A 25686-nucleotide genomic window follows, 5' to 3' on the forward strand; every position below is an offset into this window, starting at 1 on the left:
CATTATTAATATAATATTTGCAATGCAGTTGTTTAGGAATGTCCGTGAGATGAGATGCATGGTTACATACAAATATGGTCTGGTTGTATAACAGGGGAATATGGGAATATACACACAAGAGTGGGAATTTACTAAATGGATGGATAGAAGCAGAGAAAATAACTTAAGAGAGGGAAATGCATCAGTTTAATGCCGTGTTTCTCAACCTTTTTTGAACAAAGGCCCACGAAAGGCATCATGAGCTTCCTGCCCCCCCCATCACTGACAAAATTTGGCACTGGGGAAGAAGGGGGGGGGGGAGTGTGTTACGCTATTCTTTTTTTTTTTTCCCCTTTTTTTCCCTACACTATTCTAAAAGGTACGTGCCAAACCTGGATGTATGTGGAGGACATGGTGGGCGTGGGGGGGGGTTATGTGTCTGTTATACTTCGGAGCTTATACAAGGTCTTAACGCGGGGGTACCGCCCCTGTTGAGAAACACTGTAATCGTCCAACTGCTTGCATTTTGACATGGGGGGGGGGTTCCCGCTGCATCTCCTTATACTATACTATACTATACTACACTATAGTATACTCCCCTGGGAGACTGCACCCCCCCACCCCGGTAGGGAACCAGTGGTTTAACACAATGCGAAACTGAAAAAAAAAAAAAAAAAAAAAGTTTAAGAGCTGGCTTAGTAATCCCAAGTGGAAACCGATGTTAACTTCCAAGACATCTAATAGCAATAATAATAATAATAATAATAATAATAATAATAATAATACATTTTATTTATAACAGACTTTTCAATCAGTGAATCTCAGAGTGCTACAGTAGAAAAGGACAAATTCCAAAAGAAAAAAACATCCACATCAACAGTTATAAGCCTTTTTAAATAGGCATGAGTCCAGGCGCTGCATTTCTCTCAGCTCCATTGGGAGGTCTAATTCAGCAGCAAACATTCAGGTAATTTATGAATAAGCAAAAACAACTGTAACCACTGATTTCCATTCACCCTAGTGACACTTTCTCCACCGTCTGTGTGCAGCAAGTTATCACATTTAAACATCAGCTGGAGTGAAATATGCAAACTGATACACAAATAAAGTGCATATTGGTGGGAAAAAAAGAGTGATTTAGATGACACGGAAATATTAGTTTTCTATGTTTAACATTGACCACTGGGGGGTGTGACGAAATGCAAATGTAATTGTTGTTAATAATTAATATCAGTGAAATAAAAGTAGGTGTAGCTTTATTTGCTTTACTGTGAACAAACAGAGCAGGTATATGTGAGGATGAAGGATCAGCCACCGCAGGATGTTTCCAGTGTGTGACATCTGTTCGAACTTTCCTAAAACTGAATCATTAGTGTGAGCATTTATTTTCAATGAACAAAGGCCCTTTTAAAAATGCTTTCATCAAGCTGCACAATTACACCGCTCAGGTTCAGCGACTGCGAAATCCAAGAGAAAAACAATGCTGGAAAAAAAAAGGTTTAGGTCAAGCTAGAGTATATTTGATACTTGCTGAAGCTGTTAATTGCTCATTAAATGCATCTTCACAGAGTATATTTGTTTTTGGGTGTCATTAGGTGACCATTACATTTAGAAAAACAAGTTTTTATGGTGTTGTTTATGCCTTCAGTTGGCCATTACAACCATAAATTGAGCATAGGGCTTCTCTCAGCATGGTAAATTCAGCACCTGGATGCCAACTGGTGCAGGTTTATTTGAACAATGGTCCAGCTATTGCCTTTGGCCTAAGTACACATTCACTCAAAGGCCTGTCCTCTCCTGAACTGAGGCTTCCAGGAAATTCTATAATGAAAGCAAACTCCTATAACTTTGTATCCTTACTTCATCTGTGGGGTGCTGCTGCTGAAGCTGAACTGTCACAAATATACAAAATTACAGGACTGTTCACATCCTCCAGGTAATGTGCCCTCCCTGTATACAAAGTCATCAGACGGTGAACATGCTGAAATCTATGTCGGTAAGAGCAGAGAGAAAGGATAGGTGCCTGTTGTCGTCATATATTACTATATTATTCGTCCTAGCATGTGGCAGGAGGCAGAGATGAAGATGTTGGAATTTTCTTCAGGGGTGACAAGGTTACTATTGTGTGTTAGATGCTAGTGGCTTTTCCATTGGACATCTGCGCAAAATTTCACCGATATTTACTAAATGTCAAAAAAACAGAAGTGCGTAATGTCGTTTTTTTCCATTAAATCAGAAATGCAATGATTATTTATTATTTGATTTGATTTGATTTATCTATTTATTTCGAACATGCAAAAAAAAATAAATAAAAAAAATAAAAACAAAATAAAACATTCAAATGGACAGAATCTATCTCCAAGTACATACAAGTCTGAATTTTGCATGGTCGAAAAGGAGTAGGAAGAAGTATGAACTTATTTAATCCTACCCCTCAGTACTTTTACACCTTTATCGCTAACTTGATACAAGAGTCAAACAATAATGTTTTCCTAATATGAACATCAAACCACAACAAATACATAATGCAGTAACTGAATTACACCCAACAATATGATCATGGCAGTCCAGTCATACAAGTAGACTCAACAATTCAACCATTTTCTTCAATAATTACAGCCTATTTATCAGTACATCATCCATAAACAAACAGTCCTTATTGTCATTATTAAATACTGTACCTCTCAAGAATCATTTTTTTTACATCTTTTTTTGAACTGAATTATGTTTGATATTTGTTTAATTTCCACACACAATTTGTTCCACAATTTTACTCCACAGATGGTGATACAGAAACTTTTTAACGTAGTGCGTACTTTATGAATCTTTACATTTAACTTCCCCCTTAAATCATAGCCTCCCTCTCTTTCACAAAACTTTTGTTGAATATTGCCCGGCAGTAAGTTATTCTTTGCTTTATACATTATTTGAATAGTTTTGTATTCCACAAGGTCAATGAGTTTTAAAGTTTAGAGTTTTAAGTTATCATTGCAAAATGACACGAGAAGTCATTCCATAAACATGGTGACGGATGTAAATATTGTGTTGGTTTACAGATATATTCGGGGTAGGATTTGTTGGAGAGGATGGGGGTGATCAACCCCCCCCCCCCCCCCCCCCTCTGGTTTTTACATCCCTACTTCTGCTCAATGAATTTCATCCTACATTATCCTCACCTACACCATCCAACATTACTGGCACTAACGTTCACCTGAACTGAACTGTGGACAGTGTCAGAATTCATGAACGTCCCCATGCACTGGGGCGCTGTAAAGAGGGGGTAAACGTGACAAATTCCTGGGGCCCAGCATTTGTGTGTCCAGTGGATACAGGTTGGAAGTTGTGAAAATTTCGTGTTAGATCAGCTTTATAAGAGAGGAACAGAGCCCGGGAGTTGGATGTTGAAAGTATGTAAAGTTTAATTTTCGTTTCACACCAGCATTAGTTACGTTAGTTATGGACCGCACCCCCACGTATATAACTGCTGCCTCCCCACCCCCTGCTCTGACAACCCCCCCCCCTGTTTTTTTTACAAATCACACTCTGGATATATTTATTATTCTTATATATTACCCCTTTATCCCGTTCTAAATTAAAAAATCATTCAGTTTCCTGGTGTGTCCACACATACCACACCATGTTTCTTTTAAAACTCTTCTTCTTCACTTGTTGTAATGTCCGTCAACATCCTTTTTTTTTTTTAAATTCACAAGACTCTAGCTGCGGAAAAAGGTCTTTCCATTGCAGTTTTGCATGATATACCATTTGCGTTATGCCCGAAAAACCACCTCTTGCCAGCACAAAAACTTTTAATGGAAAAACAAGAGTTTTGGTGAAATTGTCAGTTTTCCATTAGGTAAATTTTTATTCGCAAGTTATATTCACGCAACTTGAGGGTCAATGGAAAAGCAACTACTGAGAGAGACAGGTGCAGAGGACGGATAGTGAATATATCGGTGGAAGGATGATGAAGGTGGAGAGAGGAAAGAGGAAGAACAAAGAGGAGATTCATAGATGTGGTGAAGGAGGACATACAGGTAGAAGACCCAGGAGATACGGGGTCAGATGGAAGCAGATGATTTGCTGTGGCGACACCTAAAAGGAAGCAGCCAAAAGGAGAAGAAGAAGATTTATTTGAGCATGTGGTTTAAGTATTTGACGTATTGAAGTATTTTGTATGAACAGTGAATATACATCATATACAAGTGCTATTAAAAAAACACTTCACTTATCCACTAAATTCTAAGTATTTGTATAAACGAAATGTTCAAGATGTAAGATTTATGCATGCTTTTGAGCTTCTGTGCAGCAGCTGTGTTGTACTGGTTTGTTTCTTCATATGTTACCTCATCAATTTCCATGATAAAAGCCTGTAGACTGATTTTTCTCCAAAGAAAATCTAGACAAACCCCAGCTCTGATCAAGCTGAAAACATTTTTCAGCTCTGCAAATGACAACTGCAGTGTTTTTATCTGCACTCTTCTCTTTTTATTTTAACTCAATTTTTTTTTAAATACAGGGTGGGGAAGCAAAATTTACAATATTTTGAGGCAGGGATTGAAAGACAGTGTATGACTAATTAGTTTATTGAAAGTCATGAGAATTTATTTGCCAGAAGAAAATTGACATAATAGAAAATGTTTTTATTCTATGTGTCCTCCTTCTTTCTCAATAACTGCCTTCACACGCTTCCTGAAACTTGCGCAAGTGTTCATCAAATATTGGGGTGACAACTTCTCCCATTCTTCTTTAATAGTATCTTCCAGACTTTCTCCTAATAGTTTTGCTCATAGTCATTCTCTTCTTTACATTATAAACAGTCTTTATGGACACTCCAACTATTTTTTAAATCTCCTTTGGTGTGACGAGTGCATTCAGCAAATCACACACTCTTTGACGTTTGCTTTCCTGATTACTCATATGGGCAAAAGTTTCTGAAAAGGTATGGATAATAGTGTTAGGTATGATTATGACATCAATATATGTTTGGTTTCAAAACAATTGACGTAGTGCCTGCTGAGAAAAAACAACTAAATGTTCATTGTAAATTTTGCTTCCCCACCCTGTAGTCTATTTAAAATTCTATATTTTGCTGTTTTTAATCTTCATTCTATGTATTCATGACTTGTCTTTTATTTTTGTAAAGCACTTTCACCCATGAAGATCCAAACCTCCACTGTTAACCAAAAGCATCCACTAATCTAAACTGTTTAATACCTGTTGATCCAATAATCCTATCAATACATGTAAATAATGTACTTTGTCATCTTTTCGTGGTCATCAGATATGACCCATTTGGATGTTCAGAGGCTTCGTAGTTACCGTGGAAACACTGTCATCTTCTTCAACATTGATTCACCAGTAAAACCCATGGACTGTGTAAATGATAGTGGATGGGGACACATGGTTTATGTGTAGTTTATGTAATTTTCCTTCATTTTTTTCTGTTTTAATATAATAACCTTTGATTTAACTCTTAAAAGCGAATATAGGAAAATACATGATTTACAGTGAAAATGCTAAACATAGAGGATAATATTAAAACAAATTGTGATAAATCTCCTAAGAAAGGTTAAATAGAGAGAAAAAAAATCATCTGGGAACTGCCACAAAAGCAGCATCCATCCAAACATCCGTGATCATCCAGAACTTTGTACTGATCTAAAATGTTTAATACCTTGTTATCCACTAATCCTATCAATCCATGTAAATAACTGGTTTAAATTACAGTTGTTCATCTTTTCATGGTCATCAGATGACCCATTTGGACGCTCAGAGGCTCTACAGCATTGCTTCACCAGCAAAACCAATGGAGTTGGATCAATGACAGTGGATGGACACACTTGGTTTATGTTCAGTAAATGATATATTTTATTGCAACAGGTACTTTTTTCTGCAGTTTTCTCTGTTTTTTACATAATAACCCTCAACTTTTATCTGAGTTTTGATGAACATTTACATGATCAGTCAATTAAATATAGGAAAATATACAATTCTCACTTAGAGAGAGTAAAATACTGAGGATAATATTGTAATAAATGGTTGTAAATCACTTAAGAAAGGATAGATATAGAGAAAATTTCACTTGGGAACTGACACAGAAGTAGCACTGGATCTTTATGGGTTAACAAATACATGTACTGTCAAGTGTTATTACTTTTTTTTAATTTTTTTTTTTGAGTAAATCCCATTTACAATTATCCCTCTCCTGGCTGGAAATCATTGTTATAAATGACTTCTCAAAGTTCCCAAAGCTTTCAGGGACTTTGTCAGAAAACAAACACAAACAAGACAATTAATGCAAATTGCTGTGTAAGGCTCTGTTATTGGTCGTGGAATAAAAACATTGATAGAGATGGATGACAGACTGATATTAGTCAGTTCTGATAAGTGCTGCATTTATCTGAATAAAAAGCCTCTATTGTCTGGCTGCAATGGAAGCCGCATTAATAACACTGTTCTCAAACCTGTTTTCTCTCCTACATTGCTTTACCAACAATTGGATTCCTTTAAATAACAGGCTGCAAATCATGGCCCAAAGCATATTTCAGACTTGTCTCAGAAGCTTGTGATTCTTTTCTTTTTCAGATTTCTGAATGTTCTTTGGATCAAGTGCTGTTTATTTATTTGTTAGTAGTGTTAAACTCTGTGAAATTACAATTTTCCAGGGATGTTCACAATGTGACTCCGGTTCACAGTTATAGATCTTCATCTCATGAGCTTCCTTTAAAACAGTTTGAGATTTGTTTACTTTCAATGTTCTGTTCCCTTTTTTACAAACTAAGCATAAATCAGTCACCCAGGGGGAAAAGTCATTCAAGCATCAAATAACAGTGTTTATAAAACTTTGTTTTATTTTGCAAACTTTGTTTTATTTTGTTCTTTTTTCCATTACTCTAGAATAATGTGTTTCAAGCCACATCATGCAGAAAATGTATGCTGCTGACAGTCTTTTTGCCCTATTTTCATTATTTCATGCTGATATCGGTGACTGTGTATTGAGCTAATTTGCCTGACAGGGCAGAATGTGTCTCCTCTCAGGCTGTTTTACATTATTATCTTATCTGCTGAACATTTGAGGCATCACAAATATTTCTAGTCATTGTACATTTGAACTGTAGTCTCACTTTTTTTTTTCTTTTTTTTTAATAACTGCCATTCAATCCACTGAAATAAGGGAAAAACTATCTGTCTTATTTGAATTTTTCTAAACCAGTTGTAGGTGATTAAGTGCAGGTTATGCAGGAGTGTTGATTCTAACCCTGTTGGTTTTTTATTGGTTTGAAATCCTGTGGCTTTATTTTTATGTTTTTATCTATATTTTTACCCTTACTGATTGAATATATTTATTTTATTATGTATTCATGTTATTTGGTCGATTGATGTGTACTTGTGTGTTGCTCCCACTGTTGCACAATAATTGCCCCACTGAGGACAAATAAAGGGATTGACTGATTGATTGATTGATTGATTGATTGATTGATTGATTGATTGATTGATTGATTGATTGATGTTATGGCAATATTACGTTGGCAAATATTTTTGGGACAGAGGGATTTGTTTTCGTTTTGCACATGGGGAAACAACCTGATATTAACCAATACACTGGAAAAAATGAAAATCTTATCAAGTGTATTTTTCTCATTTCTAGTCAAAATATCTCATCACACTTAAAATAAGACATAATCATCTGAAGATGAACTTTTCGTTGAGATATAAGAACTTGTTCCATTGGCAGATTTTTTTGCTTGAATTACCGTACTTTCTGGACTATAAGCCGCTACTTTTTTCTTGTTTTGAACCCTGAGGCTTATACAACGATGCGGCTCAAGTATAGATATTTACAGGCTAACGGCCTCCAGGGGGCGCTCTAGCAGGAAGCGCAAAAGCGAGACAGAAAGGTGGAAGAGGTGATGCGAAGAGGAGAAGTTTTAAGCTTAACTTTTAACAATCATTTTGCATATTATGCAAAACCCTCATCATAGAAAACACACAAAGAAATGCATACGATGCAGCTTTTAAGTTAAAAGCAATCAATCTGTCTGTCCAAGAAGGAAATAGAGCTGCAGCACCTAAGTGCCACTGAGAGCAACAACGGAAGAGAGACTGACAAGGTGTGTGATGGAGCCTTTGAGGCTGTTCAACTCCGACACTGAAGAAGACGACTTCAGTGGTTTCAATGCGCACAAGGAAGATGAAGATAGTGATCAGTGACTTTTCTGGGTTTTTTAACCAGCCTTGTTGCTGCCGTTTTACTGCCGTGTTACAGGCACTGTTTGGAAAAAAGCAGCTAAGGTACGGAAATAAATATTTAAATAATCTGTCTGTTTACCATCTTTTTGTGTAAATATCTCATGTCACAACGTGGACACCTGCGGCTTATAGTCAGGTGCGACTTGTAGCCTGGAAAGTACGGTAAGCAAAAAAATCTGCCAAATGGAGCAAGTGAAAATTATCTTGGTAAGATTACTTGAAATAAGATTTTCAAGATCTATTGTCAAAAAATAAGTTCTTATATCTCACTGAAAAGTTACTCTTTAGGTGATTATGTCTTATTTTAAATGCAATGACATATTTTGACTAGAAATCAGAAAAATACACTTGGGAAGATTTAGATTTTTGCAGTGCTGTGGAAACGTCTGTCCACAGTGCTCCCACAGATAGGTTGAACTTCTAGAAGTGCCGGAGACATCTCAGATTAAATATAAAACAAGAACTCTCAATGTTTGTTTGTTTTAAAGCTTGATCCGATGACTGGCTCCAGCTACATGTCGCTTGTGTTTCTGCTGAAGGCTTTTAGTGTCTGTCTTTGCCTGCATTACATGGATTTTTTTTTTTTTTTTTACAAAGAACCTTAAAACTGAAAACTGAATGACTATGCCATGTCAAAAATTACTCACCTTCCATCTCTTAATCCTTTAACTTTAATTCACTGTATTTTGTGAACTCATTTGCACATTATAACTAATTTTTGCCTGGTATATTACTTTTGTATTTGTGTTTTACGCAAATCTATTGTGTTTTATATCCTGAGCTGCTGCATATGTTTAACTTTAAATCGGTGATAAAAAAGGCTGGTTCTGATTTTGCAGAGAAGCTGGACTTACTGGGGATTGGTAGATAAATGCACACTGAGGAAAGTGAAGGGCATTTTGGAAAATCCAGATCATCCTCTTCATGTCATTCAGATAAAGCAGAAGAGCGGCTGCAGTGGGCGACTAACATCATTTAGATGACTGAGAGGTTTATAAGACCCTTCATGCCCACTGTCCTCAGAGTCTACAACACTTCAGTCTGATGATTCATGGATTGATGATCGCTCATTTTTGTTTATTTTCTGTCTTTTGAGCTGATGAAAAAAAGTGAATTTTCCATTGGGTATCAGTAAAGTTCACCTGTATCTGTATTTGAATTATTAGTCAAACTCATTGCAAGATTAAAGCAAGTGGTGCCAGGCACAACAAACCCCGCCCCTCGCACGTATTGTAGCTTATCTTGGCATCGATCCAGCTGATGTCATCATGTCTATACATGTGCTGATGTTAGCATTTCAATTGGCTCTATATATGTGCCAAGTTTGAAGTAAATTTAAGCAAAATTGATGTTTTTATAGACATTTGAAATTTCTTCCAAGTAAATAGAAGAAAAAAAAAGATTTTTAAAAAATTAATAAAGGATTTTAACTTTGACCTACTTTTCCCAAAATGTAACCACATCCATTCTGGGTCACTGGCAATCTATAAGCCACATTTAGGTATGAATTCAACCAGTAGTTTTGTTGTTAGAGACATGTGAAATTTCGCCCATTATAAGTAAATGGGGAAAAAAAAGATTTAATGAAAAAATTCATGGAAACTTTAACCCTTTCAAGCATTAATCAGGAGAACCTTAATCAAGATTTTTTTCTGAGTGTATTTATTCCTCTTTAGGCAAAAACAAAGAAAAAAAAAAACAAAAAACAATGTGATTGAACTTTTTTATGAACAAATTTTTCAAGAAGTTACAAAAATGTCCACTCAGCTGGACACCATGTGTTTAATTTTTGAAGCAACATACTGTGTGAAAACTATGAAGTAAAAACATTTTTAATGCTGCTAATCTGATGTTTTCTCACATTTTAACATACTATAATAGTAGTTACTACACACTCAGATAATGTGCAAAAAAAAACAACATGTTTTTTCTTTTTAAAAAAAACCTGTTAATTACAGTGTAATAATAATTAGCAGTTGATTTATACTCAAATATGTTAGTGCAGATCAGGTTTATCCAAAACAGTAAAGTTACAGTAATGGTCTGAATGTCAGTGTATGGGGATGATGCATAAGCGTCCACTGTGTTGGTTGCTAAGCAAATAAAACAACAAAATCTGTGAATATACAAGAGAACAGCTGTAAAATAACTGTCCACTGGAGTGACCACTATGCATGAAAGGGTTAAACTTTGACCTACGTTTCCCAAAATGTAATCACATCTATTCTGGGTCACTGGCAGTGTATAAACCCAATTTGGTATGAATTCAACCAGTAGTTTTGTTGCTACAGACATTTGAAATTTTGCCCATTGTAAGTGGATGGGGAAAAAAAAAGATTTTAAAAATTCATTAAAAATTTGGACTTTGACCTACTGTTCCCAAAATATAATCAGATCTATTCTAGGTCACTGGCAATCTATAAATCCACTTTGGTACGAATTCAACCAATGGCTTTGCTGCTAGAGTGTTAATAAAAAACAAACAGACTGAACCAAAAACAATACCCCTTGCCTCCCCTGTGGGGTCGGGGTAAAAAAAAAAAAGTTTATACTGAACATATTTTACATCATGTTTTCAAGAAGCTGACATTTTAAGAATGCAGTAGTAAAATGATAATTCTGTTCTTATATGTTTCTGAGACTCCATTTCTTTGTGAAGAGTGAGAGAAGGTGTTTTTTTTTTTTAATCAGATCAGTCCCCCCATGTTGTTATCCACTAAAACATCAGTGGGAAAAAAAAGTGAAATTCCACTCTTAAGTTGCCTATGACATTTTAATAAATGTATACACAAAAAAAGAATAGGACTCGAGTTAAATAAAGCTCATGTAATAGCTTTCTCATACCCAGCTAAGTAGATTTTTTAAATTAGATACTTAGGAATTACTCTCTAATCACTTCTGCTACAGATAAGAATTTGATTAGCATTGAAAGTGGGAGAAAATTGCTATTCCTCAACTTTTATCTTTGTTATGACTCGGGTGTGTAATGATACTTATCCACTCAAAATGACACTGCCAGCAGTCCTAATGAAAAATAATATCTGGCCTCCAGTTTGCTTGTTTTACTTGATAAACTGTCACATAGTGTAAGTCAAGCTTGCATTTACGCACATTTGCTTTGGTATGTTCCAACCAGCCTCCACTGTAAATATAGTAGGTTCTGAGTGAGGAAATTAAGTCTCCACTGCTTTTCTGTTGAATCTGTGGAGAGCTGGATGCTTCAAACAGAGATGACAAGAGTAGGCACATGCCCTCTGTTTCCTGTAACATATTACATAAATACAGGAAAATCCAGCTGGGAATACCTAAAAACCTGTCTTTATCTTCTTGTTGCTTTCTTAAACGTCAGGGTTTTCAGGGAGGTCTTACGGTTGACCACATTAAACGTGTTATGTAACGCTGCTGTGGACAGGAAAGCTCAGGCCATTGTTAGTGACACTGAATACCCTCTTCGACCAAAAGTTAGATTAATGTCTACAGAACAACAACATAAGACACCTCCGACAGGTGAAAGGATGTGTGAAGAATGCACTCAGTATCTGTACACAAACCACTTCAAAGATCCCAGAATGCATCACTGATGTTGATTTTGTGCGTGTGGTATGCATGGTTTGTATTGTCTTGCTGATTGTTGTTTCTCATGGTAAGGAAATGATGTGTTTCCTGCTTTTCTGATTTTTTTCTTTGTTACTCCAGTCAGTGCATCTGCTGGATGTACTTGATGGTTCACATTTTAACTCGGGATGGTACCACAAAGCAAGTCCAACAGATCTGTTTCTGTTCAAATCACTGTGTCAGAGTGGATAAGGTAATGCAGAAAAATAATTAAAGAGCCAAAAAGAAAATGTTTTTTCATAAGCAAACAATGATTAAAAAAAAAAAAAAAAAAAAACCCGATACAGAGCCGGAGCTGTAATAACTAGGCCTAGAAAAGAGGTCAACAGAATATAAATTCAAATAAACAGCAAAGTATTCACTGAAAATGAACACAATGACAGAAGAGGGAGCATACTGTCGCGAAAAAAATTATTATATATGGCATGGAATATACAGAATATATATTAAAGCCTTTTATTTTCTTCGTCTACACGGCGAAGCTTAGAATTTTCTGACATCTGTGCTTTGATCCTTTTGTACATGTTAGTTGATGTGTTAAACTTGCTAACATGACACAACATTTTACATGATCAAACAAATACATACAGTTGCGTAAAAAATTATTAGACCATCAAAAGTCATCAAACACAATATGCAATCAAGTACTAACTCCTGTGTGTATCACAGTTTTGACTAAAATAGACAGAAAAGAAAACATGGAATGCCTAAAAGCACTGTTTTTGTCAGTACAATGCCATAGCTATTGATGTAAGAACTGAAGTGATTATGGTTATTATCAAGAAAACATGGAAAATGGATAGATATCAGCTCTGAAATTAAACTCTTATGAGCTATTTTTGTTGATATCATTATATTTGTCCAAACAAATGTACCTTTAGTTGTACCAGGCACTGAAATGAACAAGAAATTGAAGAAAACAAGGAGGCTCTTAATATTTTTTTCTGCGACTATACATAGAGGCAAACTAAATAACACACAGTGGGAAAACAAGACGGACACTACCTGTGAATAGTACCTTAGCATGTTGACAAAAGAGAAGCTGCACCACAGCATCCTGAGGAAAGTTGATCAACTGGGGAAAAGCAACAGAAGTAAGAAGGAAGAGGACATTATATGGAGCACAAAGGGTTAAACTAAGGCAGGGGTATAAAAAAAAGGGTCCATTCCGGCTCTGTACAAAAATGACACAGACAACATTAACAGTCAAGGGTTTTACTGGGTCTTGACAAGTTGTTTTGGCCTCTTACTAATTGTTTTGTGCCTTTGTAGATCCACTGTCATCTGTAAGTTGTAATGTACATGTGTAAATGATAAACTAAAGCATAGCATTGTTAAAAAATTGCACTAATTTGTCTTTAGAAATTTCAAGTTGTTCATGGTTGTTCAGGTTATTCTCATGTTTTGTGAAAGGATAGTTTCCAAATGTAAACATTTTCATAGTGTAATTTGACTTTTTGACACTGAAACAAAGAGAAAAATTTGGAGTTGCCATTTTTTATGGATTATGCTATTATTTTACTGACCTACTTGAGCCCAAACTGGGCTGTATGTGGCCCCAGAAATGGGTCTGACACCCATGAACTAAGGGTTACTGGTAAACACGCACAGGCTTATGTGATTATCGTGGGGCGCTTGAAGATCTAAAGCAGGGGTGTCAAACTCACTTTGGTTTAGGGGCCATATTTTGCCCAATTTGATCTCAAGCGGGCCGGACCAGTAAAATAATGACTTAATAACCTATAAATAATGACAAATCCATGTTTTTCTTTTTGTTTTAGTACAAAAAACCCCAATTAAATTATCAGAATATTTACATTTTACAAAAAAGATGTGAATAACCTGAAAAAACAGAAATTTCATTTGAAAATTTCTGCTATTTGAACAATATTATGCCTTGACTTATTATTTATACATGTACATTACACACAATGTTACATAAACATTTGTTGACAGGCAAAATATTGTTAAAATTTTGGAGTTTGGAACTAAAATTTGAACAGTTTCTACAATATTCCATCTCTTATTATTAACACAACTCCAGATCACAGTGGATCCATAAATGCACAAAACATTTAGAAACAGGCAGAATATTGTTAAAATTGCACATTTCAGGTTGTGCATCTATGTTTTTGTTTATGTATTTATTTGCATTTTGTTGTGAAAGAATAGTTTTGTAAATGTAAATATTTTCACAGTGTAACGTTATTTTTTTCACTTAAATTTTTTCCACATAATTTTTCACAAAGTAATGTTGTCGTCATTATTTATGGGTTATTGTGTTGTTATTTTTACTTGAGATTGCATTGGTCTGTATGTGGAACCTGAAATAAAAGGATTTGGACAACCTGGACTGTTCAGGTTAATTTTTGCACTTTCATCCTGCAGGCCGAAATGGAACCTTTGGCGGGCCAGATTTGGCCCCTGGGCCGCATGTTTGACACCTGTGATCTAGAGGATGTTGTCATTCACTATACAAAGTACCAGCACCGAAGGAATACTCAAACCAGACTAGGAAAAACTAAGAAATGCCACAGATAAATCCAGATAAATGTAACATATAGGGTCACATTTTGATTTTTGTGGAAAACGGAGCTGTTGCAAAGAATATAGAGTAGATGCCTCTCTGATCTAGACTCCTTTTCAGAAGGTGGTGGAAGAAGAAGAAGAAGAAGAAGAAGAAGAAGAAGAAGAAGAAGTCGCTTCTACTTAAATAATGGAAAGCAAAATAAATACCAACTTGAACAGCCTAATTTTTAATGCTAATGACAGAAGATATGCTAATATTTAAAGTGTGGTCGATTGGAACTGAACATGTACAGGTACCAGTCTAACTGCAAATGAAATTATCCTTTTCCTGTAACAAAGCATTGTAGTTATATTATATTATCCTGTGTAACTGTGGCAATTACACCAGAGTTTCTGACTTTTTTGGTTATGAGTGTATTGTCGATAAACTGCCAGGTGACCGATCACAAATATTGACACCTCTTGATGAGCTGCATGTATTGAAACATTTTTAATGATATACTGGCTAAATACTGGCTAAGACAAGCCCAACTGCTGCAGACAAAGTCTGGAAGGAAAACTGACAGCAAATACTGAGTCAATATTCTGATCAATATGAAGGATCTGGCTACAATCACAGCTCTTCATTCCCTGAAATTAATGTGTTCTTATAACGTGTAAGACAATTTAAGCTTGTTTTTTTTTTTTTTTTTTTTTTTCTCAGTTCCACCCTAATCCTGTTAAACAGTCAAAGACTAAGTAGAGAATTTTCTCTTGGGATTAGTGAATAATGAAACTGATATAAGATGTCTGTCTTCAAATTCACCAAATTAGCATCTATAAAGGATATGGTTTTATTCACACTAGTAATCATCACCTTTGTGCAGATTTAAAGTAACTTTCAGCTCATACTTTTGCTCTGAGGCCTGTAACGTCCCTGTCTTTGTTCACTCCTACTCCTGTCATAGTCATTTTTAGTAGCAGCAAAAACTAAAAATGCTTAAACCAAATTTTACGTTCTTAACTGGCTGTGTAGAACTGTTTAAGGATGCATATTTCCTCCACAGGTTGGGAAAAAAAAGAATGAGTACACTGTAACAAATTTCTGCAATTTCTACAGTAAAAAAATTACAGTAGCTTCTTGTTCTAACAATTTACAAGGTTTAGTTTAATTTATTAGTTTATTGTATCATGGATAATCCTAATTAATTAACTGTGTCAATAACAGTAAAAAGGGGCACCTTTAGCCAACATGGCTAGTATCCTGCTGTAGGTGTAACTGTATATTGCAATGCATTATGGGTAAAAAAAAAAATCTATCTATCTATCTATCTATCTATCTATCTATCTATAGATAGACAGATAGATAGATAGATAGAGATGTTTACAGTAACTTCAAGCATTTGTTCACAGTACCACATAATAAAATTACAGGATGGTTGTGTTTTCTCTTGGTCTTTACAGTAAACGATACAAATAACAATTATACACTGTTAGTATTAGAAAGAGGACTGGCTAAAATGTGCTTAGAGGTCTTATTTATGTCTTTGTGCATAAGAAATTAATATAAGTGAATCCCCAAAGGAACTTTGTGTTGGTAAATGCAAGTTATGCAAATTTACAGGATTTTAGTTCTGTTGCAACATGTTGATGGTCATATGAACTATGTTTTCAGATCAAAAATGTCCAGTTTCATCACAGTTAATGCTATATTTTCATGTCACAAATGGCTAAGTTATATTTTAACTGAATTTACCTGGAAAACAAATATTCTATTCTTTTAGATTCCCCAATTTTTCTTACAAGATTATATTCTACATATCACATGTTTTATTTTTACAGGTTGCAATATGGAGTATGGTGCTGATCCATCCTGCTTATGCTACTCCAATACATACATTAAGAATGTCACACGTCACTTTTTAAATCAACAGCTTTCTAATAATAAGCATTTTTATAAAGAAATAACAATTCTAGATTGTTATTTACTCTTTAGTATGATGATAAACTATACAATAAATGATTATGATACTAGTTTTTGCACAGGGATCATTTGTGGAAACGGTGACATGGCTGCAGAGCATCAGTATGATGGGATCCACAACAACCATGTCACATCCGTCCACTGCCACATTTTGTGTTTTTGTGTCAGCTGTTATTGTTTTAGATCCACAATACTAACATTTATGAATAAGAGGATAATTAGCAATAGTAAGTATATAAGTTTATTACTAATAAAGTACTGGTACTGACCAGATCATCATGGGTAATGTCACGTCCATCCACCAGCAAAAGTTTTCACATACACGTGCTATTCAAAATCCAATATTTCTGAAAATAGAGCTTCCACTGTCAAATAATATCAGTAGTCTGTGCACACATGTATTAGCATTATTTCAACACAGTTCTATATGTATTTCTTACAACTTTTTTTTTTTTTTGTGGACAAAAATGGCCACTCATTTGACCTCCTATGTAAATTTTAGCCGGGACATAAAGGCAGACACGGGGGAGAAAACCCCACATTCATCCACTCAACAAAGTGTAAGTAAGACATTATTAGCCCACAAAATTAAAATGTGATTCAAGTAATAACTTCATGCAACATAATTTGATCATGAAAACATTTATTTTAACTTGGCATGTAATATAGAAATGTCAAAACCAGGATCTTAGTAAGAATAATGTGTTTTTATTTGTGTGAGTGACTGTATTTCACATTATTTTATTTATCTTAGTCATGTTTCATGCGGAAAATATGGTGTGTGGGACTCAGAATGCACTGTTTTTGCAAATGTTAGCTAGCAAAAAACTGGTTAAGTTAAGCTAATGCTAGCATTAGCGTGCATTAGCCCTGTTTAGAAATGCCTCTGATAGTCCAGGCTGTGTTAGCGCCGTTAGCACAGCTACAGTCAAACTGGAGCGGTCAAAACTAAATTAACTAAAATACAATTAATGGTTGTTTCTAATATTAAACAACAATACATTGCTGTGATTTACATACAGCAAAAACCTTTTAAAAGTATCCAGTAATATACTTATTTTTACAGTAATTAGCAAACACTTTAACAGCTTGGCAACTTTTTTGCCGGGTATTTATTGTAAATTCTACAGGAAATTTATTACAGTGTTCTTTGCACTACTGTATATCTAATAAACAGGGAAGTGTTTTGTTCTTTTTTCTTTTTTGGAGGCAGATCCTATGCTTTGAACATGATAAAGAGGAATCTGCAAAAAACTCCAGGGTCTTTTGAGGACTCTGAGAAGTATTTTCTCCTTACCTTTGTTTGCTTGTTTTTTTTTACTGCAGTTTGATTCATGTGCACTTCCATATTTTTCTTGCTGCAGCTGTTCTTACTTTGCTTGTTGGTCTTATTACTTGACTCTGTTGTAGTGCTGTCACTTTGCCTGGTGCTCTTGCTTGTTAGCTACTTGTTTAGTGTTGGCCAGTTATATTACATGGTATCTATGTGAGAAATGTTGCTGTTTTTTTCCCTTTACCTTATACCCCTTCCTTATAAGATTTTTCTTTTTGCAAGACCACTATTGCATGTTTTTAGACTGTGAATGACTGGTGTTAATATTGATATGACTAAGTAATTAACCCTTTCATGCATCGATTATGAGAACCTTAATCAAGATTTTTTTTTTCCTGAGTGTTTTTATTCTTCTTTAGGCATGAAAAAAAAAAAAAAAACAATGTGATTTTTTTTCTTTTTTTTTTTTAATCAACCTGTTTTTCATGGAGTTACAAAAATGTCCACTCAGCTACACCTTGAAGCAAAGAAACATGTATTTAAAACCCAATATAATAAAGTGATATGAAAACAGTGAAATGAAACCATCTTTAACCCTTTCATGCACAAATTATAAAAACCTTGGTCGAGATTTTTTTCATGAGTGTTTTTATTCCTCTTTAGACATAAAAAAAAAACAATGCAATTAATTTTTTTTTTATTATTATTTATGAACCTGTTTTTCATGGAGTTACAAACACATCCACTTAACTGGACACCATGCATTTAATTTTTGAGGCAAAGAAACATGTATTTGAAACCCATCATCAGAACGTCATATACTGTGTGAAAACTGTTCATTCATTCATTATTTTTGTTTATTTCAAGCATTTACAGAATACATGCAAATTCAAAATTCCAAAATCATTCAGCTACACTCGAAAAGGAGTTGTAAGAAGAAAAACTATGAAACAAAAACATTTTTCATGCAAATAATCTGGTGTTTTCTCACATTTTAACATACTCTAATACTAGTTATTACTAACTTCATGGAGATAATATGCAAAAAAAAAAACAAAAAAAAACCAAACAAAAAAAAAACCCTTTTTGATTATGAAAACTGTTAATTATAGTCTAATAACAATTAGCAACTGATTTAAAGCATGTTACTACAGATCAGGTTTATCAAGAACAGCAAAATTACAGTAATAGTATGAATGTCAGTGTGTGGGATGAAGCATAAGTATCCACTGTGTTGTCTGATATGGAACTAAAACAACATAACCTATGAATATACAAGAGAACAGCTGGAGAGTAGCTGTCCACTGGAGTGACCACTATGCATGAAAGGGTTAATGCAGCTAGTCTGATGTTTTCTCACATTTTAACATATTCTAATACTAGTTATTACTCACTTCATGGAAATAATGTGCAAAAAAAAAAAAAAAAAAAAATTAACAATTGATTTCCACTCAAGAACCAATCAAGAACAGCAAAGTTACAATAATGGTATGAATTGCAGTTTATGAGATGATGCATGAGTGTCCACTGTGTTGGTTGATATGGAACTAAAACAACAAAACCCATGAATATACAAGAGAACAGCTGTAGAATAGCTGTCCACTGTAGTGACCACTATGCATGAAAGGGTTAATAGTTCAATACATAAGAAACATAGAAAAGAACTGAAATAAACTGATTAACTCATAAAGACCAAAACATCCACCAGAGACCAAAATAATTTACTGATATAAAATGTTTAATACCTATTGATCCACTAATCCTATCAATACATGTAAATAATTAGCGTAAATGCAGTTTGTCATCTTTTCATGGTCCGTGGAAACACCGTCATCTTCTACAACATCGATTCACCAGTAAAACCCAGAGTTTGGTAAATGACAGTGGGTGAAGACGCTTGTTTTATGTAGTTAATGATAGATTTTACTAAAAAAAAGTCACTTTTTTCCCCGTTTTCTCTGTTTTTGATATAATAACCCTCGACTATAATCTGAGCTTTATGCACATCTACATGATCAGTAAATTAAATGTAGGAAAATACCTGATTTCACTTAAAAATGCAAAATAAAGAGCATTATATCGGAATCAATTGTGATAGATAAATAAATGAATAAATAACTTAAGAAAAGTTAAAAATCGAGAAAAAAAAAATTGTTTAGGAACAGCCACAAAAGTAGCACTGGGTCTTTATGGGTTAATTTACGAATATACAGTATGTAAATTACAGTAATGTTACCTGATGAAAACTGAATCAACGCAATGCAAAAGAAAAACAAAGAGCAAAATATAAAATAAGTGACAATTCAACAACACAGATTTGATTTGCATTAAACATTTACGTGATTCTAGCTCCGTCCGACCATAATGTCCCAAACAGAACATTTGGGAAATGACAAAACCAGAGGAAACTCGTGGCCCTCCTGAGTGCATCCTGCGTCACTCCCAGACCTGTTAGTTAATTGAAACCTCAAAGCAAACGTCCATGAAAACCCGCCCTTCCTTATCCAGGCTCCTCAGCTGCCGGTGCTCCACACATTCCAGTCTGATTGGCTTAGCAGTTGGCCCACAGCCCAAAGGACGACTGTATATAACTCCCCATGTGCTGAGAGCCAGAGTCAGAAGGCAAAAGGGACTCTGGGACTCACATTGAACTAACAGGAAGACCCTATATTCACTTAAGTTCTGCGACTGAAAGAGGTGGAAAATGTGTAAAGGATTAGCTGCCTTACCCCAAACCTGCATCGAAAGGTGAGACCAGAATCATCATCTTATTACCTGTGTTGTCATGTCTAAAATGCACTGGATCCTAATTGGGGTTAAAGCTAAACGAGCATGTATGTAAAAGGCAAGGCAGGTGTATTTATATAGCACATTTCATGTACAGGACAATTCAAAGTGCTTTACATAAAACATTAAAAGCATTACAGCAGGGAAGCAATATAAAGTGAGAAAAAAAACAAAAGAAATAAACAGATAAATAAATAAAACAGATAAAAACTGTAAAAAGATCAGTTTTAGACCATGTCCAGGTCATATTGTGAAAAAAAATGACAATATAGAAAGAGAAGTTAACTTTATGAATGTTTTCATTTGTGATATTAACTTTTAATTTTTTTTTTGCAAACATTAAAAGATAAACAACCTTATTTATTCTATGTACATCCTGTTTAACTTCTGTGTGTTTAGAATCACATTTCACACTTTAGAAAGCAGAGTATCAAATAACTATTTATCCACATATTAAAACTAAGAGGAAGGAGTTGTGCTGGCAAGAACTCTGAGTTTACTGGAACAGTTATGCTGCAGTTTACAAACTACAAGTCGGAAATTTTTTGCAAATTTTAATATATATGCAAGCAGCTTTGACATTGCATGAATCAATAAAGCTGCTGGAATCAGGGTAAATTCGTTTACTTTTACTACTTGTTGCTTCTTTATTTCCAATTACTAAATGTGCAAACTTTCTCCTTTCCCTCCATGGTTCTTTTTTCTCTTTAATGGGGTTAGTTTTTTGTTCCATTTTGCAGAATCAAAACAATTGCTAATGGTAACACTTTAAATCAGAAAAATAGACATGTGTTTCGTGCATAAATACTATAAAAGTCATGATTAATTGTGGATGATCATAAAAGCTTGATTAAACATCCTGAGTGGATTCCGGGTACTTTAAACAATGTGTCACACTTCCGATCTTCCCATCATCTAGGGCTAAGGAGATCAAGTCGAAATTGGGAGTATTTCTGCAGAAGCCAGAAAATGCCATTGACCTCATCATCCCGTACCCGGAGAAGACGGAGAAGAAGCCGGAGAAGCTGCAGAAGTGAGTCTTTTTCTCTGAGATTTCACTGTGTGCAGAGGAGGGGGCTGCATTCCTTTGTGTTAACTACATAACTGATTGTAAACCGGTAAAGAAAGCCCCAAAGCAGGCAAAATACGAGGAGGTCAAAAGGTGTGAAACCTTTATAGATGCTGTTTGGATTGAGATCATAGTGTTAAAAGATGTAAAGCTGTCGATAATTTTATTCTAATAAGCATTAGGCTTTTGAGACCTCATGAAAACACTGATGTGTACAAGCCATTAAAATGCATGAGATAGAAGATTACTCTCACTGTTTATTTTAACGCTATATTTATCCTGCAATTCTGGAAGAGGCTATGCAAACTAGTTATGCTTGGGTTTTCCACTTTCCTTTCAAAACACTGAAACTAAAAAGGCTTTAGTTGGTAAAACAGAGATGGGGCATGCTTTAATTCAGAAATAGGAATATATTTGCCTTTAATATAATGTAAACTGTGCAAATATTGATGTTATTTAAGCTTTAGCTGCATTTGTGTGTCTTTGATAAGTTGATAATTTTCTTTTAGAGACTTTTTCATGTCATTAAATGTGAAAGAGAGACCACACAGTTTGGAATGTTTTATCGTTAGTGGCTACAACTCATCCATTAAATTGTTCTGAGTTACACGTCCATGTCTTAAAGCTTCTACTGATTGGTCTGACACATCTTCCAGGCGCAATCACTTCTTTGTTGATGCTTTCCAGACTTCCTTTAGTTTCAGAGATGGAGATCAAAGCATGTAGTCTGGCTTTGTGTGTTTTATCCCTTTAAAGTGTGTTGTTTGAAGTTCTAAAAGAGCCATTAGGTGTACAGTTTGGGCTATGTATCATTAATATGCTATGAGCCTTGTAATGCTCTGGATCTCTCATTCAGAGGCCTGCAAAAAAAAGGGGGATCTGAAAAAATTTTCTTATGTCATTGTCTCTTTATTTATTGATGTATTTATTAAGTTTATTTATTTTTTATTTTATTGGTTTATTTAATAGGGACCATGCATATTTATGAACATTGCTGTATAAAAAATACACCCATGTAAATATGCCAGCATTAGTAAAAATAACGACTTTTCATCTGCAGTCTCTAGGCAGGTGACAGAAACAAGACATAAAACAGCCAACATTAATACATCACTTGTTCGCTATAAATTAAAGATTTTAAAACACACAGAATGATGACATAGATATCATCAAAACAAAGAAAAAACAAATAGACATAGGATAATCACAGGGGCATTAGCCAATATATTCACTTCTATACTTACACAGAACTTAACAGAAAAAGTGTATGGGTGATGAAATGTACGTTAGATAAAAGTGAGTTTTCTAGGAGCCACTGTTTTAAGTGAGTTTTAAAAGTGTTGTATGTTGGAAAATCTTATGGGGAAGGGCAGGTTATTCCAACCTTTCCAAGTTAACCTTTATTTAACCATGAAAAAAGACTCAGCAGCAGAAGTGGCTAAAGAAAAAATAAAACTGTACCCATTTGTAAATAGTGTGTATTATGAATAGGTGAGTGAGTGAATTAATGTTTTATTCTATGCAAATGCACTGCAGTAATTATGGACAATTTAATTGGCATTTTATATAGAACAGTGCACTGCAAAAATCTAAATCTTACCAAGTGTATTTTTCTCATTTCTAGTCGTAATATCTCATCACACTTAAAATAAGACATAATCACCTAAAGAGTAACTTTTCAGTGAGATATAAGAAGTTATTTTTAGACAATAGATCTTGAAAATCTTCTTTCAAGTAATCTTACCAAGATAATTTTCACTTGCTCCATTGGCATATTTTTTTTACTTGAATTAAGCAAAAAAAAAATAAAAATCTTGAATTAAACAAAACAAAACAAAACAAAAAAAAATCTGCCGATGGAACAAGTGAAAACTAACTTGGTAACATGTAGATATGTTGACTGGAAATGAGAAAAATACACTTGGTAAGATTCAGATTTTTACAGTGTTTTTTTTTTTTTTTTTTTACTATATATTGTAATGTACTATAGTACTACAGAAAAGCCCAACCAGGGACAGAAGTTGAAAATTAGCACTAGCTATAAACTCTATATGCATCACATCAGCTGCAAGCCTGTAACTATGTTTGACTACATTGTCCCTGTCAAATAAATAAATAAATAAATAAATAAGTTACAGACAATAGAGATTTCATCCATACATCCACATTTAAAACACATAGTAAAATTCAGTTCTAAAACCATACTTAAAACACCGTGCTAATAACATACTTACAAAACACCATCAAAGAATCAAAAGGTATTAAATGTATAATCAACAATGTTCCAGAACCCGATTCAGTCAGATAGAAAGACATCTACATCCAGATTGATCTTTTTTCCCATTCATTTATAATGACTGTGAATGTATTTAAAGAGACCAGTTCCTTCAGTTTTATCTCCTTCTGTAGGTTCTTGTATAATTTTGTTCTGTAGGTTCCTTCTATAGGTGGTTCCAGGCAGTAGAAACAGAAAATTTAAAAGATTTCTTTCCCAGTTTTGTTCTGACTCTGGAGACTGTAATTATTAAAGTCATTCTAACAGATGTAGACCAGTAAATAAGATAGAAGCAGACCTAAAATACATGTATAAATAAAAGAATACCGGTGTTTTAGACTTAGACAAACTTTATTGATGCACAAGGGAAATTATTTGGTCACAATAGCTCAGTTGCATACAAAAACACCAGCAGAAAGCAAAAAAAAAAAAAAAAAAAAAAAAGTAGAGTAAGTGTGAGGAGATAAAACTAAAAAGATAAAATAAATAGAATACAGTAATAAAGCAAAAAAAAGAAGCAACATTTACATATGTAAAAATCTACAGGAAATAGAAGTAAATATACACTAAACATACAGGTGTGAAAGTGACTAAGGTGCAGAAATATGAGTAAAAAAAGTCTGTGTGTTATTTATTTACATCTGCAAAGTTAATGCACAGCTCTTACCTGACTAATACCAGCACTCAATCAGATGAGGCTTTAGCTGCATTTTGGCTCTTTAGCTTTAAGACACGATAAGAAAAGGTATGCCTGTATTTGTCCCACAAGAAGAAATTCCAAGCTTTAATATGGTTTGCGATATCTGACTGAATTCTGGTATTTTTTTGTGTGCAGGCCGACACCTGAGGAAGCAGCTCAGTGGCGTGAGAGTCTGGACCGAGTCCTGAACAACAACTGTAAGTTTAACCCCTCACTCTTTTTGTCCTCTGTGCACTCACACACTCATTTTCTTGACACATCTTATAGGACTCATTCAGATGGCTTGCATTCATTTGCCTTATACTAATGTAAACAATTAGATTTTAAAGTTGGAATAATTTTGTTCCTCTTTTTATTCTTATTTATACTAGTGCTGTCAAACAACATGTTTTTTAATCAGATTAATCACAGGGTTGCTGTCCATTAATTTCGGTTAATCGCAATTAAATATCACTCAGTTTTAATCTATATTAATCACGTTTCATTTTGCACGAGCAAACAGACTCAAGAAAGAAGGGAATATAGATGCACTTAATGTGTTTGTCCAAGCTGGGCAGCGCATTAGCCAAAGTGCTAGGAGAATCCCCGACTAATGTGTGCTTCGCATTAATGTGGTATTTTAAGATGGAAGTGCTTCGGTGAAAAGAAAACACCTTCCTGGAGAGTGTGCATAATACTTTATGTCAGTCGACTGTTCCATTTTGGGGTTTTTTTGTCCTCATATTTCCATCCAGAGGGCCAACATGCTGTTTAGTGTCTTCCATCTTTATGGGTTGGTTCTGCTGCCTGTCACTACTGGATCAAATGCCCATTTGCACATGTGTGACGCTAACTCTTCTTGGACAAGCTGACCCAAATGCATTAGCAGAGACGTTCAGAATCATTCTGTGCTGCAAATGGGTTAATTGCATTAAAGTTTTAATCAGATTAATCATGATCATGGATGAATTTGCATTAACGCATTCATTTTGACAACCCTAATACACATCAGTAGGCTAATCACATTGATTCAGGTGCAATGATTACACACTGAATCCCAGTTACACTTTATTTATCTAAAATAAACCACATCGCACAGTTATTTTAGAAGTGGTAGAAATATTTGATTCCAACTTCATGGATAAAAGTGTATGTCCATGCCTATAGTCCCAACCCTTTGTTGAAAATAAAACTTTTACTTGTAGAAACTTTTAATTCTAACATGAGCGATGAGTCACTTCAGTAGCAGATCTCTGAATCCCAC

The 25686-nt window shown here is 34.6% G+C and overlaps 1 protein-coding gene across 2 annotated transcripts in view; it reads left to right on the top strand.

Annotated features, from left to right (window-relative positions):
- The window catches only part of LOC115417437 (regulator of G-protein signaling 5-like), a 40708-nt gene that overhangs the window by 6703 nt on the left and 8319 nt on the right, over positions 1-25686 (top strand). The window contains exons 2-4 of one of the 2 annotated variants that reach the window (XM_030131358.1): positions 807-810; positions 21296-21432; positions 24579-24640. In XM_030131358.1, coding sequence (XP_029987218.1) covers positions 807-810; positions 21296-21432; positions 24579-24640 — 203 coding nt within the window. Of the gene's footprint in view, positions 1-806; positions 811-20213; positions 20361-21295; positions 21433-24578; positions 24641-25686 lie in introns of those variants that run through there. The other variant, XM_030131357.1, reaches the window with a different exon arrangement.

This window comes from Sphaeramia orbicularis, chromosome 4 (genome assembly GCF_902148855.1).
Source record: "Sphaeramia orbicularis chromosome 4, fSphaOr1.1, whole genome shotgun sequence".
Lineage (NCBI taxonomy): Eukaryota > Metazoa > Chordata > Actinopteri > Kurtiformes > Apogonidae > Sphaeramia > Sphaeramia orbicularis.